Here is an 18,833-nt window from a genome sequence, read left to right as displayed (position 1 = left end):
TTTTGGCCAAAACATGGGGAAAATAATGAAAATGCAGTTTATGGGGCTGCTAAATAACCAGAGATTAGAAATCAAAAGTGTTTCACAAATTCCGAAAGACCAGCTCCTAAGGCTCTTAAAGCAATACCAACATTTTAGCTCCTCCATTTTATACTGGTCTGGTAAACTGGCCAGAAATGCTTTAGGTGTCTTAATATTTTTCTTTTAATCTTCATTATATATTATGATTAGAAAGCATTACTATACTTGATGATCACATCTTATTTGAGCCCTTGAATGTTCAGTGATAATCAAGGTCACTTTCTGTTGACATTTGCCAGATTGCATGTCAGGGATTAAAAAAACAAAAACAAATAATGACTAGTACGGTTGATGTGAACATACCCAAAACTCCCCCAGTGAATTCAGTTCAAACTGATGCGGATGACCAGTGTGGGTTACTGCAATTCAGAAGCTATTGTAGCAGAGCTAGTTTGGGCACGGTAATGTCATCGCCCTCCCTGCGCGAAGCAGGGACCTCAGCCGCCTGGGCTGGGGGAGGTCTGCTTTAGCTCACTCGGCTGGTTCCCTGTTGCGTTACGCCGGAGACCCGGGTTTGCACCCCTGGGTGGAGCGGCGGAGGGCACGAGCCCGCGCGAAACTGCGATGGTCACACTATGACATACACTGAGCTATTCGTTGACAAAACAAGACAGACTCAAACAAAAAGACACCAATAAATGAAAGTATGGTAAAAGGCAAAGACGTCCAGTGATAACTGTAAGCATAGTAACAAATAAACACACTGTAAATTAAACAGATATCCAAAGAGTCGCAGTGTGAAGTCCAAACATTTATCGCACATTAATCACAGCCAACTTTGATAATGGAAACATCTTTAAATTATACACCACAGTGGTACTGTATTACATACGTCTCTGTGGCAGGCCTTTATTGCCTATAAAAAGACATTTGCTGAAGACTGAAGACAATATTATGATAGCCAAGCAGTAGAATTTTAGCTGCGTCTTGGCATTGATTGATAGTCAAATTGCTTTTGATATTGAACACATAAGGTGATAATTGAAAAAGTCAAAGTAGATCTGTGTGTAATAAAAAGGAGTCCCCTGGGGCATAATTCTCTGTCAATTTATTTTCTTCGTGTTTGAAAATATCTTATCTTTTTCTGCTGATTATATCATTTTATACTGCCTTTGTAAGGTACAACACTGTAAAATCATTGATTGCAGAATTCTAAAGGCGTCGTTTTTTAGTTTTCCATGGGTCTAAAGCTTTTACATTCATTGTCTGCGTTTAAGGGGTTATCGCGAATTTAACAGTGTTTAATATTTTATTTAAAATAAAACAAAATGGAATATATATGCCATACATAGCGCATTTGAACAACTTTGGTGTTAGCCTCTCATGGTGAACGTTTTTAACTCAAGATAAGTTCTTCTAAAGATGACTGTATAAATATAATTACTTTCAAAAAGGAATCACTACACATGGAATATTTGCTATGAATACTGTATCTTTACTGATTAAAATGGCAAAGTATTATCACTGTTCTTAACTGATTAGAATAACACATACAAAATAATTGAATGTTAACTGATAAAATCCCTGTCAGTTAAGAAAAAATATAGTGCTGTAAAAACATCAAAACTTCAATGGTAAACTTCAAATGATAAAACCTTCTGAGAAATAATAACTCACAATAATAAAGCCTGACTTTTAAAATCAATACCTTTTCACTAATAGCCTGCTCCTTAGGCTGATATTTTTAAATAATACAGAATGTACAAAACATGAAAGCACTAGAGCTTGCCAGAGCCCTGAGCTGACTGAAATGGTTTCATCCCTGTCCTGTTTCATGTATAGACATTTCCTACCTGACAACCCATTGGTAGACCAACAGGTGCTACACCTACTGTCCGAACATGAACAGGCTCATTTTAACTTTTTTTATTCTTTTATCCTAGATAACACATATAGATCGTCTAACCCTGTTAATGACTTTAATCTGCTGCACATGCAACCAGTTTAAAAATAGTAAAAGGAGGAAGGTAAATTGATAATTTGCGTAAGACTGTTAAATGTTTTAAGATGCCAAATTAATATTACAAGAAAAACAGAATTATCAAGAGATCTTGATCATGTAACTCAACACAAGATGTTATTGGTACTAAAGCTATCCATGCAGGTGCTGGTTCAGTTTCATGAAAAATTAAAAAGAAGTAATAATTCTGAGTGTAAGGCAGTGTAAAATTGTACGTTTGTACATGTTTGTGTGAGGATAGACAGTATGTATCATTGGAGACCCTGTCAAGTTAGTCTTTTAAGTCACTCTGAATCACTTGCCATTTTATGATTAAGATCAATTAAGAAAACGTAAAGGTATTCGTGTTTTTGTTCTAAATTATATCTAAATTACTTTTAATGAACACAGCACCTGCTTTAGTGACCATGGACAAATTGCACCAAGTCTTTTGAAATTGATTTAAAGGTTCTAATTGAATGGTTTAATCTATATACACTACTGTAGCCGTATGATTATGGCTCTCCTGGACCAGAGTTGGAGACCCCAGTTCTATATAAGGGAATATTTACAGTATATCTGGAGGGAAAATAATGACATTATTTTAACGGAAATAATGCAATAAATTGAGTCCGTTTTGCCGAACTGAATTAAAAACAAAAAGAATGTGTGTGGAGCAGTGTTGCTTCTGAATTGGTTACAGGTGTGCGACAAATGATTACACGGCACGTTTTCGTAAAATAACGAAACGACGAGTTGCTCTAAACTATTTCTCGATTTTACTGTGTCAAAAAATTTATACAGTATATGGACATGTTTACTGTGCGATTTATTGGAGACCTCCGCAGTCTTCCGTGAAAACAGAGTGACCTAGTCTTTTGTTTCTGTACCGCTGGCTGTGCTCTTTTAAACGTTAGTATCGCTCCAGTTCAATGAGAAATATGTTTTGTAGGTTCTGGACTCCTACACCTCCGCTTGCGAACCAATGGGCCCTTTCTGAAAAATATATTAACAACTCGATTACTGTCGTTAAAAGATGCTGAGCGTCTTCAGAAACAGAGGCTTGGATGAAACAGCTAAATGTGAATTTGACACAGAATGGAGTCGACTACAAACACTCTTTAAAATAAAGTACAAGATACAGCAGTACAGTTTATAGCTGCTACGTGATTATTTGTCTGAAAACTAATTTCAAGTTCATGCCACTAATAAGTGATTCCATTTAGACGATGGTACTTAAAAGTTGGGATACCAGCACATGACCTTGTAGTTAATCAAGAGGATAGCACCCGTGTTACTTGACCATTCGCAGCTTAATTTCAAAACCTAGCTTCAGGTACACAAAATATATCAACAATACTAGTTCAGCTACAGTAGGTTTTAATTTAGTTATTAATGTAAGGCATTTTAATCTGCAAATCTCGATGATTATTTGGTCATTTGTTATTCGCACAATTCCTCCATTTCATTTTAAAAATTAAAGCAAACATTTGCAGCAAGAAAATCCAGGTCTCATTGTCTATCTTTGTCCTTCCTAGGTGTTTCCTGTTCCAGAGACTTTAAAAAGAAGACGACACAAAGTTGTGGGGAACATTCCTGTAGCCGTTTTAACTGCTTTTGTCTACTAAGAAACCTCTCTTGGAAAAAATGAAAGCGGAAGGGGATCCTTTAAAAAACGTGGACCTAAGTTTCTTGTCTGCCGAGGAGGAATTTGCAATTCTCCGAGTTTTAAAACGAGATGCAAGACTTAGAAGACTGGAAGACAGACGTGTCAGGTAGTATTTTGTTTGTTCATGGTTATTTTGCATGGAGTTCAGAGAAGCTGCAATTTCCCGCCGATTCTTTATCAAGCCCATGTAAAATATCTCATTAGTTAAATTACTATTTCCTAATGGCAAGCAGTAATAGGCTTCATAGACCGAGAGTACGTTTTTTTAGATAATTTGAAACATCTTGATTCACATTGGGGTTCTGCTTTTTATAAAAAAAATCTAAGAATGAAGTCTGAGGGGCGTACAGTAGCTTAATTTCTTTTGGATTGTTGTGTGTTTTTGGACATTATGTTTTTCTCTCTACTTAGTTTAGGGCGTGTTGTTACTGTACATTGTGGCATTAATTCTGTATCAACTGGGCGTCTTCCTTTTGTTGTAAGTGTACAACACATCAAATACGCATCAGTATAATGTACTATTAGCCGTTTTGTAAAGCGATTATTACTGGGCTGATGCACTGAGTCAGTTACAAAAGTGAATTTGCCCTCTCATGAACTCTAGGCCATGTAGAGCTGCTGCCTGGCGTTTTGGCTTGGAGGCGTTTCCCACTGTCCAGGGAGTGGGATCGAATTCCAGCAGGGGCAGTGGGAGCAAGAGGGTGGTTAAGGGTCCAAAGACAAAGAACAAGGACTGGTGACCATGTGCATCCAGTTGTCATACAGTAGGTATTCCTATAACTGCGCCTGATTGTAGGTCTGGGATTAGCTGCCCAGTAGCCCTTAACAAACACATTTCCCAAGAAAGTGTAGGTTTAATATTGGTCATCTGGAATGGAGTAAATGGAATAAATTCACTTTGACGTCCGTAAATCTTAGAATACGGTTGCAAAGGGGTAGAGGCTATACACAAAATGCGTTAATGCACTCACATATTTGCAGATGAATAACTACAGGAATTAGCATTTAAGTGCCCAATATAAAATTTATTATTAGTTTATTAAATACAGTGGGTATCTTACCATTACAGCTCCATTGTAAATCACATTCAAGCTCAATGCTCCAGTCGTCATACACAGATCTCGAACATACTCATTAAGATAAGATCACTTTATTAGCCATATGCAGTTTCTTGCATTAGAAATTCATGTTTTTTGCAAACCCATGCTTGCTCAACATGAGACACACAGGGAGAGTGCAGGGTCAGCCATTTATACGGTGCCCCTGTAGCAGCTGGGGTTAAGGGCCTTGCTCAGGATCCCAACAGAGAAGGATTCCTCTGCCGGCTGCGGGATTTGAACTGACAACCTTCCTGCCACAGGCACAGATCCTTAGACACAGAGCCACCGGTCCACCCCCGATTAAATATCTTCTCAGCTTTTGAAGTACAGAAGAGGGACGTTGTACAGCTTCTATTTATCAGATGCTACTATCAAAACAAGTCCACATTAATCAAGCAATGAATGTCTTATGGAGAAGGATTTGAACTGCTTTTGGAGTAATAAATGACGTTCTCTTGGAATGGAGATGTGAAACTTGAAATGCAAGTGCAAATGACTCTATGTGGTAATTATTTAATCATCTCTGAAATTCCATTGACCCCGGTCTCTTTTCTTCAGTATGATAGTACAGTTTGTGTTTATGCAAGATGCAGCAGGATGACATGGTAGCAGCACTATGTACAGTACCTCTGAAAGCAGAGGGAACAGTTTACTCCAGCTTAACTTTCTCCCCTGGGGATGAATAAAGCATATTGAATTGAATATAGTTCCAGAGTGGGGCAGGTTCTGTGTGGAGAGTATACAGTATGTTCATCCTGTAGTTGTATGGATTTTTGCTATAGATTTTCCCTGGTATCTTGGTATCTGAATTGTCCAGGTATGTGAGTGTGATAGACTGGTATTCTGTGTAGAGTAAGGTCCTGCATTGCAAAACATGTGTTTGAAATGATTTCAATTGATTTAAAGCTGCAGAGGTTTTCCTACACTTCAGTTTTTAAAGTACTGCTGTTGCTGGCCAGTAGATTCTGTACCAGTGGTTTTGCGGACTGCGTTGAATGCTAATTTCAGACTCCCTAATGTTGTTTCATGTGTCAGGCTCAAGACTGTAAGCCAGTGTTGGGCTGTGAAAACAGCCCTTGGGGTTAAGACTTTAGAAATATTAATTAACCTAGACAAAGGTACTAAATTCATGTTAAAAAGCATTCCTGTGATTACAGTCAGTTAAGTCATGTCTGAATGTTGCAGTGTTTGACATTGAGATTTCTGTGTCCTTTGAGGACTGGTAATCGCTGTCTGCCATGAGCTCACAAATCCATTTCAGTGTGAAGTGTCTTACCAGTAGAATAGCTTGTTCGTTTGGTAAGGTGTCAGACCTCTTCAGTCTAAAATTGTTTATTTGATATCCATGCCCGAAGGATGGCTCCATTTCATACAGTAAGTGTAACCTTTTTTCCTGATCTATCCCTTTTTTTCCTAAAGCAGCACTGACTGGTTTCCAGTGTTCAAAAGCACCTGTATTCTGCATTCATTTTTAAGACCTTTTTTGTGTGGAGGGTTTTGGGATTTTTAGCAACTGTACATGCAGGATGTAGACATCTGGAGTTTGATGAGCTTGTTGAGGGGTTGTATCAGTCTGGTCTGCAGGCGCGGCATTCCCTCCTGTTTGCTTCTCTCCAGGAGGTTTTCCCACTTCCCTGCTGTGTGTGTGCAAGGGGCTGTACTTCGCAGGCAAGTGTACCCACATCATGTAAGGCACTAATTGACTGAAGACTTGTCTAGGTGAGATCGTCCATTGTGATAGTCACTTTAACACACTACGGGTCTTCTGAGGACATTAACTCAGTTCTTTTTAGATGTCCGTGGAACATGCATGCTTATTGCAAGTAGTGAACTAAGAGGAAAGATTGCTGTGATCTAAATGTAAGCCCAGATTATCTCAGTACTTTACCGGCCTTATAGTCTTCGAGTAAATTAGACTGTAGTGCTGAACTAGTACTGTGGTCATCCTTTTCGATTTGTAATTAATTACTTTAATCTGCAAGAGCTTTTTATTTGACAGATCTTCTCTGGGGAAATCCTTTCTGTATGAAGCCAAAACGGCAATTGATTTCTCTCGCTCCCCTTTTTATTAATTTTCTGGGTGGCGATGGATATTTGTTGTCTGTGTTTTAGTACTTGGGTGTTTTAATCTAAAGAGATTACTTCCATCCATCTTTCAGCAATTTGGTTATTTACAGTAACTAAGTAGAATCCTGCCTAGTATGAATGAGAGCTTCACAATTGTACAGTATATTACTGCGTTAATGCATATGTAAACATCTGGAGTATAATGTTTTTATTTAACAAAGGTCACAGAACGGTGTGTTCTGTTACTACTATTTTCTATAATTTTAAATTTGCAGAAGGACATAACTGTCTAAGAGTAGGAAGAAACCTAAGATGGATTTAGTTCTATATTTCTAAGGACCTTTGTAACCCATCTTATTAACTGCCACAGTTGCAGCTGAGATCCCTGTGAATTTGACCCCGTGTCTGAAATTCCCATTATATGTAGTTAACCTGCACCTTGAAATGAAGTTGACTTTTGTTGAAGTGAAAGGCTTGGTTTGAATGGTGTGTCTTGTACCTGTTTTTGTTATCCAGTCAAAGCATGAAGTGTTTGGAAGAAACTATTACTGAAAGGAAAGAACTGTGTTAGCAGACTTATTTGGTATAGTTCTTTATTTTGCTTTTGTGCTTAATTACCTTGTCTCTTCATGATGCATCTTCAAATACCAAGAGAAGATCTGCTACCACTCTATGAATTAGTACCAATTAATAGATCAGGTAATCCCCATCAGCAGCGCTTGGGAGGAGGCATGACAGCTTTTTCAGAGCTCGATGGTTTTTGTATGGACAGTACTGTCACTGAATGGTCTTTCTTGCATGCAGTGTAAACTAGAGTGTGATGGTACAAATATTGTGCTGCAGGTGCAAATTCCCCTATTACTAAACCAGTCAGAGTTAAAAAAGGAGCAGCAGAGAATGGCTGAAGTCCAAGAAGAGTTTCTGAGCGGATGAAATCTGCCAAGTTTCGGATGGATCGGTGGAGTGCTTCATGCGATTTTGAAAGGGGTCGGGCTCTTGTCTTGGTAGATACAGGATTAAATTGCTATAGCCAATCACTACTTGGAAGCCTAAAAATGAAGCTTGAAGTTATTAGTTTCTTTTAAATGTGAATGCTGTTGCATTGGACTCAGAATTGAGTTTTGGATGCATTTTGGCTTTCCACATTACGCAAGGTGATTTGGACACAACTTCAAAAGTAAATGCATGCCTTTTTTTGTCAATGGACTGGGTTTTGAGAGAACTGTAAGAAGGCTCATTCCTTCAGCCACAAATTGCTTAGGTCTGCTTGATTCTTGTTGATGCTGACAGGTATGAAACTCGGGAAAGGTCTGTACTGATATTTGAGTGTTTGAGCTGGTTGTCCCTTGAGCCATTTTCAGCAAAAGGCTAATATAGTTTTTTGTCTCCAGGCTAGTTTTGCCCCTGATGCACTTGGGAGATTCATTACATCAAAGAGCAGACACACGAATGATAATATGGGCTGTATACACGGTGCCTGTCAGTATTCAGAACCTTGCACAGTTTTCACTTTTTTTATTTTACTGTACTTTACAACTTGTAGTCATGGCCTTTTGTGAAAGAAATGGAAAATGCATTGCTGACTAAATATTCAAATGCTTTGCTGAGGCTAACCTAAATTAATTTGGGTACATAAATTTCATTTTATGAGGACCACAATTTCAGAAAAATCTCTCTCTCTCTCTCAGTGAATTTAAAGCAAACGGGAGCTTTTAAAACAACAGAGGGATAAAGTTGTATAAAAGCACAGATCAGCAGAAGGGTATTAAAACATGTCCAAGACCCTTAATGAACATGAGTAAGTGAAGGGCAGGCAGCCACTACCTAGATCAGGCTGCCCCTCCGCCCTGAGCAGCTAGTTAAGGCAGACTGTGAACAGGTCCTCCTTGCCGTCAAGTCCCACATGGAGTCTGTGACGAGGCTTTTAAATGATACTGTTAACAGGCGGCAAAAATATTAAGTTTAAAAACGGTTTAGGAGATTACTTCTGCAAGGTATCATACAGTGTCTATTCTGTTTAATGCTGAATCTTCTATTGTTGATCTGTGGCCAAGTGTAAAATGCACAGTGTACATTTAGCATATACCTGTACATATACTGTAGTTCAGGTGGGTAGCTGCGTCAGCATGCGTGGGCTGCAAAGGAACAAGTAACAGGCTTATTCCCTGCTGAAAAGAGAAGAAAGAAAACACAATGCTGGTTTAGTGAGCGTTTTATATACTGTGCAGTTTTATATATTAATGGTAGGGTGGACCTATCAAAATGAGCATTTTGCCTCGCCTCCACACTCCCCACATTAATTTACTTAAGCTTTGTAGATTCTTCAACTTGTCTGGGAAGGTAAGAAGCTTAGATTTAGCATCACTTCACTTTACCTCAGTGTAGTCATACCTTCGTCATACCTTTTCCTTCCTCCTTGGGCCACTTGCCCCCTTCTCTCACTAAACCAGCATTGTTTTCTTTCTTCTCTTTTCAGCGTGGAATAACCCTATTACTTGTTCCTCTACTGTAGTACTGTATGTAATGATTTCTTGTACAATACTAAATATATCTTAAAAATCTAAAGTTTATAAAATTATGGACTCCTCTTTTTGTAGTGGTACAAATGCCAAGAGTTGAGTCTTTTACTCAACTTTTACTGCAGTTGGGGAAAAAAAAATACATTTCTGGCACCGGAGCAGTTGAAGCTCCAGTTTGACATTTTACATTTTATAGTGTATTGGTTCACACATGGGGTATAAGTCTACAGAAAACAAAGTGGTATAAAAATGAAATGAGTTCTGTATCCAGTATCTTTCTTCACGTGTTTGTGCCAATGGGCGTTTCTGAAGGCAGACCACCACCTCTGTGGCCCACATCCTTATGAACTGGCAAGCACTAGAAAAAGGATATAACATTATTCAGACCACTTACCAAACTTCACTAAAGTGAGATGTACATTTTCAAACCCATTTAACAATTTTGAGAGCTGTTCAGAAAACCCTAATGGAATTTATTTTCTTGATAATTTGCAAGCAGTCTCTGCAGTTTGAGCAGCCTAGCATGAACTGCTCATTGCAGTCACAGTTTTCCCTCCAGATGGCTTTTAGCTTTGTATGCTGGTGTAAACGTCTGGGATGAATATGTGTGAGCTATTAACAGTGACGGTTGTCTTGGCTTTCTTTGTTTTCAAAAAACTAGATAGCCAAAATATAATGCAATTGACTTCCAAATGGAATTGGTTGCTGTGAACATGGGGTGTCATCATTGTGTGTTTTTTTTCTAGCTCGGTCGACTCCAATGCTTAACAGTATTTCACTTTTCTCTGCCTTTTGTGGGTTTTGTTTTTTAAGTTAGAAATCGGGATTGTATTTTGCAGACAACTTCTCTCTTTCATCGCCTACCTCTATTAGTGATAGCCTCTTCTGTATTTCTAGTAAAGGACCTCTGTTCAACAAGGCTTCGACTGCGTTTCCAGCAGGTCTCCGGGCCTCTGCCACCCCCTCACTGGCACCATGGTCACAAGCGGTAGAGAGTACAGTATAACTCGCGCCCGAGAGCGCACAGTCGCCTCTCGCCTGACGCCTCGGTCCAGGGTCCAGGATCACGCCCAGTCTCGCGGGTCTGGCTGCACAGTGTCTAGAGCTCTGGTGCCCTTCGGGAGATATACTGGGTTTTCTGAACCGTCCCTCTCCCTGGTTGTTACCCCATCCAGTGGACGGTTAGCAAACATTCTGGGAAACATGATGGTAGACGTGGTTGGCTGGAACGATGGAGGACTTATCAAGACTAATTTGTTCAACACAGTGTTAGGTGAACCTTCATCACTGAGGCAGAGTGTAGTGATGCTAAATCTAAGCTTCCTACCTTCCCAGACGAGTTGAAGAATCTACAAAGCTTAAGTAAATTAATGTGGGGAGTGTGGAGGTGAGGCAAAATGCTCATTTTGATAGGTTCCACTCTACCATTAATATATAAAACTGCACAGTTCCAATGTATCTTTGATATTCTGTAGAAGGCAAGGGGGTTATTTTTAGCAAATTGTGGAATGATTACTCAACAATATGGAATTCCGTTTAAGGCCACTGAAAGTGGAAATTTGTATATTCAGAAGGAAAACAGTTTTAATTTGAGGTATAGCTGCTGATTTATGTTAATTAATACAGTAATTTGAAAATTTACAATAAATGTCAATAATATGAAAGAGTTAGGGCACTGAGGATTTGAGATTTGCTAATGTCATTAAAATGTCATCTACATATGACATTATTTTATAATTACGATTATGACCGACTCCTGGGGTCTCTAGTTCTAATCCTTTCAGTTAAAGGTTTCAGCCTGAGATTAAATCGAAGTGGGGAGAAAAGACACACTTGTCCTCTACCTTTTAATTATAACGATGATTGTGATGTAGTTCAGTAGAGAAAGAAGCTCTGAGTGAATGGTGCAATATTTTAATCCTGTTAAGAAGTGTTTTACCAATGCCCATGTAGTGAATAAAGAAGGAAAGGCCATTCTATTGTGTTGAACACTTGGAGCGTCGAGAGAAAGGGCACACTGTCGCTAGCTGAAGAGTATCTTGGGAGGACAGTAAGATGTGGTAATTGTTTAACATTGTCAGAATATCTACATTCAGTGAAGTCCATGAAGCCCTTTTGATCATCGGAACAGGTTGTGGATAACTTCTTGTAAACTGTTTCAAGTATTTTGCGGTGTTTTTACAATGTTAGTGTTACACACATCTAAGAGACCTTTATCAGGTTAGGAGTAGGAGAGTTACTAAAGCATGTCTCGGAGAAGTTGGCAGCATTTTTTCTCCAAAGTTTCATGATAAACGCCTTGGAGTGAAGGTGTAACTCAGGTTGTATTGAAGGGGTAGATTTCAGCTGTGAGCCCATCGTCTCCTGGGGTTTTTCCAGAAGGGAGGGGGAGCAATAGCAGAGACTGTAGGATTTTCTTGATCCGAAATTGGAGTATTCAACATGAATTGCTTTTGTTTGTATGAATAGGGTTAGTTTTAATCACATTTTAATGACAAAGTGCTTCACATTTGTTACGTCCCAGTGTGTGTTCTGTGTGTGTGTTTTTTCTATGTTCCACACTGCTGACCCTTGATTGTTCTCCCTTCCCCATTGGCCCACCGTCACTCCACAGTTTCAATATGATGTCATCATCAATCAGCCTTCAGCCAATCAGAACTCATTTTATTCACTATATAACATGGAGGCTTTCAGGAAGAAAAGGCCTTTCGTTTGACTTCGGTCCCGGTCGGTTTTGGTTATCGCTTCGCTTCGCTCCTGGTTATTGCTTCGGCTTCGTTTGTTGGTTTGTTTTGCTTTGTGTGTGTGTATTTTCGTATAGCTTCGGCTTTGTTGTTTTGTTGGATTTACGTTAGTTTCTTTGTACTTTCGTTTGTTTGTGTGTTCATCCTTGTTTTGTCATTACCTTGCCCCAGTGTTACATGTTCAACTTTTGTGTTCTTTTTGTACCCTGCTCCTATTTATTACTCTTGTTTTCCCTTATTTGTATTCCTGGTTCACTTGTGTTTTTGTGTGAACTTTTGTATATAAGGTTAGTTTAGGTTGTTGGGTACACTTACCCACTTAGTTGATTTTGTATTAGTACACTAGTTTAGTACGGGTGAGTGCCGTTTGTCTTGTATGGTTTTGGGTAGGGTTAGCTAGGGTTAGCTAGGGTGTTGAAGACGCCGAAGACCGTGTGTTTCGGGTTTTCTTTTGTAGTCAGATTAGCTTTCCCTCACTGTCCTAGCCAGCTCCATTTTGTTTGTTATTTTCTTTCCTTTGGCACCACTCTAGTTCCTTACCCTTGTTATCATACTTCCTAGTCCCTCACCAAAACCCCCCCTGCTTCCAAAAGAATTATCCTAAATGGAAAACTATCTTATAACAAATAAATATTTCAGTGACAGTAATAATAAGGTGGGACTTTCACCTTTGATCCAAAACATGTTAATGAGTCTCTCCCCATGAATGTTGTTACGACCCCAAGTGTCTAGGGGAAAAGGGGTGTAATTTAACATTTTTACACCCCTTTTCCCCTAGACACTTGGGGTCGTAACAACATTCATGGGGAGAGACTCATTAACATGTTTTGGATCAAAGGTGAAAGTCCCACCTTATTATTACTGTCACTGAAATATTTATTTGTTATAAGATAGTTTTCCAGATTTATCACCCTTTTCATAGCATAGTCTTTTCAGTCTGTGTATTTTAAGACTTTCTTTATCTAACATAAGGGTTTTCAAATTAAATTTCACTTAAGTTCTCTAATTTCCAGGTTTGGGATTTTTAAAATGTCTCTTATTTAACCTGTTTTAATAGCTCATCAGTCTTGGCATTTATCCTTCTTATAAGACATCTATGAAATAATAAATTCTCTTATGTATACTTTAAAAGATTCCCAAAGGCTTGAGGATGATGGAGTGTTTGTTTATGTAAAGAAAATGCTGAGTTTCTTTATTAAAGAATTTACAGTATGATACAATTTATCGTAGGCAAGAGAGTTGTTACAGTAAAAAATCATCTACATTGTGTTTTACATACTGTATTGCCATTTATATCTAAAAGTAAAGATACAGGGTATGATCAGAGACATAAAGTTCCAGTTTTATCTTCAAAAATGTGTTCAGCTAATGATTTTGAAGTTAAAATAAATTCCAGAGAAAGATTTACAGTATGTAAGAAGAGAAAAATGTGTAATCCGTTTGAGTAGGAGTATAATTCACAATGCCCGATTCAGTTAAAAAAAAAATAGATTCATTGTCTTGAAGAGGTTGGAATATAGTGTAGACTAATCTGGTAAAGATGATCACAATTGATAGGTTTAATAATAAAGTCCACTGCACCGATGAGAAGAATTGAGGACCAGGAAGTAATATTAGTAAGAACACAACTGAAAAAAGGTGGTGTAGCCACTATTGGGGGCATAAACGTTAACAGCGTGCATGCGAAGTTTGTGAAGATTGCGTTCTGTGGTTATGTTCATTTATGTATTGTTTCTCAGTCAAAGTCTCTTAGTCTGGCCTCCTTCATCCCTGCTTACAGCCAACAGTTCATTATCGGTCCTTACTGAAAACCATGGCTTTTCTCACGGCTTCATGTGCGTGTTATTCTTTGTCTTAATTTGTAGACAATGCACACGAGTTAGCTGACTTTTTTACAAATCATGTGATTTATTCAAAGTAAAAGTCCATCTCAATAAAGTCTGTAGGCTGGCAGACCGTCGTACTCTATCGCGTATGGCCCATTCTGTATGCTTCTGGCATACAGTATGTGCATGTAATGCTTATGCACATTTTCTGAAGCATGAGCTGTGCTCCATGTTTTAATCAGAAAAAGGCACACTATGATATGAGCTGAAGTAATCATTTTGAAAGAATCCTTGCTTTATATTAATAAAAATACAACACTTAAAAAATGTTAAATTCTGTACTTTAGACTGAGATTTTGATCATTTTAACCCAAGAGATGGCTTCATCAATACATTGTACACATGAGCATGAACATTGTACCACATGAGCATGAACCATTGCCACACACATGGCCCTATCTCATCTGGACAAAAAGAACACATACACAAGACTACTATTCATCGACTTCAGCTCAGCTTTTAACACTATCATCCCAGAGAAACTAGTCAAGAAACTCAGTGCGCTGGGTCTCAACACCACCCTCTGCAACTGGATTCGGGACTTTGACAGGCAGACCTCAGGCTGTCAGGCTTGGAAACCACACCTCCGGCACACTAACTCTGAACACTGGGGTCCCCCAGGGGTGTGTGCTTAGTCCATTGCTCTACTCCCTCTATACCCACGACTGTAAGGCCAAATACAACACCAACTCCATCATCAAGTTTGCCGATGACACCACAGTTGTAAGTCTGATCACAGACAATGATGAGAGGGCCTACAGGGAGGAGGTCAATCTCCTTACAACGTGGTGTGATGACAACAACCTCACCCTCAACGTCAGCAAAACCAAGGAGCTGATCGTTGATTTCAGGAAACTGCAAACCGGACATGCCCCTATCCACATCAATGGGACTGAAGTGGAAAGGGTCAGTAACTTTAAATTCCTTGGCGTCCATATCACTGAGGACCTCACATGGTCTCTCAACGCCACCTGTCTGATCAAGAAAGCGCAACAGCGCCTGTACTTCCTAAGACGGTTGAAGAAGGCTAAGATACTGTATGTCCCCAGATCCTCACTAACTTTTACAGATGCACTACAGAAAGCACACTGAGAGGCTGCATCACAGTGTGGTATGGCAACTGCAGTGCTGCTGACCGCAAAGCCCTACAGCGGGTGGTGAAAACTGTCCAGTCCATCACTGGGGTTGCCCTCCCATCTATCCAGGACATTTATGACAGACGGTGCTTGAGGAAAGCTCTAAGCATAATCAAAGACCCCACATACCCCAGCTACAGACTTTATGATCTGCTACCATCTGGAAAACGGTACCGGAGCATTCGGGCCCGGACTACCAGACTCAGAGACAGTTTTTACCCCTGCACTATCAAACTATTAAACTCCCAGCCTCTCTCACTCTCACTCTCACCTCACCTCTCACCTATGATCTGAACCTCACAGTGCCTTCTTCCTTTCTTTCTTTCTTACCAAAAACTCAAACACTCATTGAAAATCTCCCTCTACCACACATGTCAAAAGCTCACTCCCCATAATTTCTATCCCTTTATTTTATTCTGTTGATGCATGTTTTTGCACATAACCTGTTACCTTTTTGTTGTTTTGCACATTGCCTGTTGTTGTTTTTTGCGCACTGCCTGTTGTCTCCGTCTTTCTTTTGCTACACAATTGTATTGTTGTTATTTTTGTTGTTGTTTTTTTTCTCTTTGTACTACTTATGTCCGAGAGCTAGCTAAATAGCATTTCGTTATACCATGTATATGTATATATGGGGTGGAGCGCCTGTGACTAGAAGGTTGCCGGTTCAAATCCCACAGCCGGCAGAGGAAGGCCCTTAACCCCAGCTGCTCCAGGGGCGCCGTACAATGGCTGACCCTGCACTCTGACCCCCAGCTTCTCTCCCTGTCTGTGTGTCTGTGTCTCATGGAGAGCAAGCTGGGGTATGTGAAAAGACGAATTCCTAATGCAAGAAATTGTATAGGGCTAATAAAGCAACATTATTATTATTACATTATTATATGAGTGTAATGACAATGAACTTGAACTATGGAACCACAATACATCTTTGAGCTCTTCTAATTTAGCACTCGGTGTAATTGGTATTCAGACCCCTGCACAGCTTTTGCATTTTGTTGCTTTAAAGGTTGGTTTGAAGTAGCAATTAATATTTGTTATACTGAAAACACAACCTACTACACGTATTCAATGCAAAAAAAACAGAGGTAAATAGATTATGAAAGAGACATGGAAAACTCAAGATTGAATAAGTCTTCAAACTGTTGCTGTGGCAAGCCTAAAGTAATTTACTGTAGGTGTGCTAAATTACCTCAAGGAGCCACACAATTAGTTAAATGGCCTTTGTCTGAATACAGTAAATGGTTCATATGATTCTGGGATAAATACACCTAGTTCTGTAATGTCAATCAGTCTGGTATTGAATATCAAGAAAAGATTCAACCATGAAGGAACTTTCAGAACAACTTGGGAGCAAAGTTGTATAAAGGCCCAGATCAGGACAAGGGTGAATCCATTTCAGAGTCCTTTAATCTCTGCTTGATCGTGAGGAAGTGGAAGACGCACAGATACCCCCTAGATCAGGCTGTCGCTCCAAACTGAGCCACCAGGTGAGGAGGGAACTGGCTGGGGATGCTGCTGTAAGGCCAACAGTGGCTTGGAAAGAGTCACAGAGGTCAGTAGTCGAAATGGAAAACATCCAGATTACTCTGCAAAGGGGGCTTGTATGAATTTTAAAATACCCCATTAAAAATCCTGCATTGCTTTTGCAACAAAGCACCTAAGTCACACTGCAAACATGGCAAAAGGCTTTATGGTCAGAAGTGATGAAATTGTAACTTTTTGATTTAAATGCAAAGCACTGCTTTTGACGCGAACGCAACATACAGTACTGTAATGCACCACTCAGTGAAACACCACAACCACATTGCACTGGTGGTGGCAGAATATATATTATAGTACAGCTTCCCTGTATCAAGACTAATGGGAACACTGTGAAAAGTACAGTACAGGTAAATCTTGGAGGAAAACCTGTTTCAGAACTAAAACTGGGAAAAATTCATCTTTCAGAGGGAGAATGATCCAAAGATCACTTGAGTGGCCTAAGAATCAGAAAGGGAATGTCCTTGAGTATACTGACTTGAATCTCACGGAAAATTCCCCTTGAAAACTGTTGCCCCTAAGTGATCCCCAAGCAATGTGAGAGAGATTGAGCAAATTTGCAGAGAGTGCAATTTGTGCTCAAAGCCAGTATGTAAAGTTGGTAGAGACTCGCAGCTATAATTGCTGCCAGAAGCACTTCCACTGAGTATTGAGTTCCCACGTCTGAATACATATAGTATGCAACCAGCATTTCAGTTATTTCTCTTTATGTTTTCTGGCATTTTCTGTAATTCATCAAACTCTTAGAAGTTGTCAGTTTGAGCATCCTGGTTTTGAATATAAAATATATATATATATATGTTTTTAAAGTCTATGTATCATTTTCTAATTTTACAAAGTTGGAGTCCATAGGAGGGATGTGAATACTTGAGCAAAGCACTGAATATATAAAATCTATGGTGCTTTCTCGATTCAGAATATACAATTTTAACAGCTAGTTTATCTTTGGCTTACATTTGTACTTTGGCTTGGAGATCAGTCATAATGTTCTTCATCTGAGGTTACTTTAATTTCAAGTATTGAATATATTACTTTTTCCTATCAGTGCTTAACTAGTGTCTCACTAATACCTACATTGATTGATCCAGTTTATCAATCAGAAATAGTCCCTTTAGATTAGAATGCCTCTTCTATGTTTTTCTATACTTTAACCTATAGGGAAATAAGCTTCCCCTTGACTTGAAATTACATATGAAAATCTGAGTGATAAAATGTATGCTTAAATGCTAATTATACTGCAGTGTTTTGACGTATTTAGTCTGTAAAGCACAAAGGTGTTTAATGTGATCTTTTAATGTGAATTTAGCCTCAGTTCAACATGCTGGGTCATGCAGTGAAATTGTAGTATTGTGTTATATTGGGAAAGAAATGCAACTCAACCCTTTACAGGACCTACATTTTATCTTGAGGTGAAGAGCTTTGTCTTGGCCTTGGTGCACATCCTGGTATCTACGTTCTGTGCAGTTTTGTTATTCTTTCTGCTTAAATGATTGTTTTTCTGTGTTTTCTTTGACAGTTGTTCTGTTCAATCCACCTATTCATATTTATCAAAGTGGTTTACAAGGCAGCGTGGAAGGAAAGCAATTTGTCAAGCTGTGCTCTGAAGTACATTGTGATGTGATAGAGATTTTTCTGTGGGGAGAAAAATTAATTGAACTTTTTTACCCTTTGTTAGTTTCTGTAATGCACAAAAATTGATATTTTACCCCCGGTCACGATGAACAAATGATTACACAGAAAATGTAATACACATTTGGTGTTTGTTTGCTCTCATCCTCCCCATACTGTGTCTCTCTGTAAGACCTGTAGATGAGACCCTGTGGTGTGACTTTGCCCTAGAATGTGGTTCATCTGTCAATAATTATCACACATCAGTGCTTCAATATTTTTTCCGGTAGTAGGGGGGCTGATGAGTCAGATGAGTGTATAAATTTTGTCACCATATTAGCCAAGAGGATCCACAGAGGTGAAGTTCGCCTTTCATGACCAAAAAGTTAGCAGCCATATCACCCTGCAACACAAACTGGCAACCCACTGAAGCTAAGCAAGTGTGAACCTGGTCAGTACCTGGATGGGAGACCTCCAGGGGCGCCGTACAATGGCAGACCCTGCGCTCTGACCCCAAGCTTCTCTCCCTGTCTGTGTCTGGGGTATGC

General features: G+C 39.2%; 1 protein-coding gene across 4 annotated transcripts in view; it reads left to right on the top strand.

Annotated features, from left to right (window-relative positions):
* The window catches only part of LOC148675618 (synaptotagmin-like protein 2), a 157,783-nt gene that overhangs the window by 38,127 nt on the left and 100,823 nt on the right, over positions 1–18,833 (top strand). For 2 of the 4 annotated variants that reach the window (XM_088627008.1, XM_088627006.1), the window contains exon 2: positions 3,559–3,795. In XM_088627008.1, the coding sequence (XP_088483134.1) occupies positions 3,668–3,795 (128 nt within the window). In that variant the 5' untranslated portion in view covers positions 3,559–3,667. Of the gene's footprint in view, positions 1–2,718; positions 2,933–3,115; positions 3,357–3,558; positions 3,796–18,833 lie in introns of those variants that run through there. The other 2 variants (XM_088627010.1, XM_088627009.1) reach the window with 2 other exon arrangements.

The sequence above is a fragment of the Lepisosteus platostomus genome, chromosome 3, assembly GCF_059453375.1.
Source record: "Lepisosteus platostomus isolate fLepPlt1 chromosome 3, fLepPlt1.hap1, whole genome shotgun sequence".
Taxonomy (NCBI): Eukaryota; Metazoa; Chordata; class Actinopteri; order Semionotiformes; family Lepisosteidae; genus Lepisosteus; species Lepisosteus platostomus.
The sequence above is the reverse complement of the archived record's forward strand: the minus strand, read 5'-3'. Positions and strand labels throughout refer to the sequence as shown.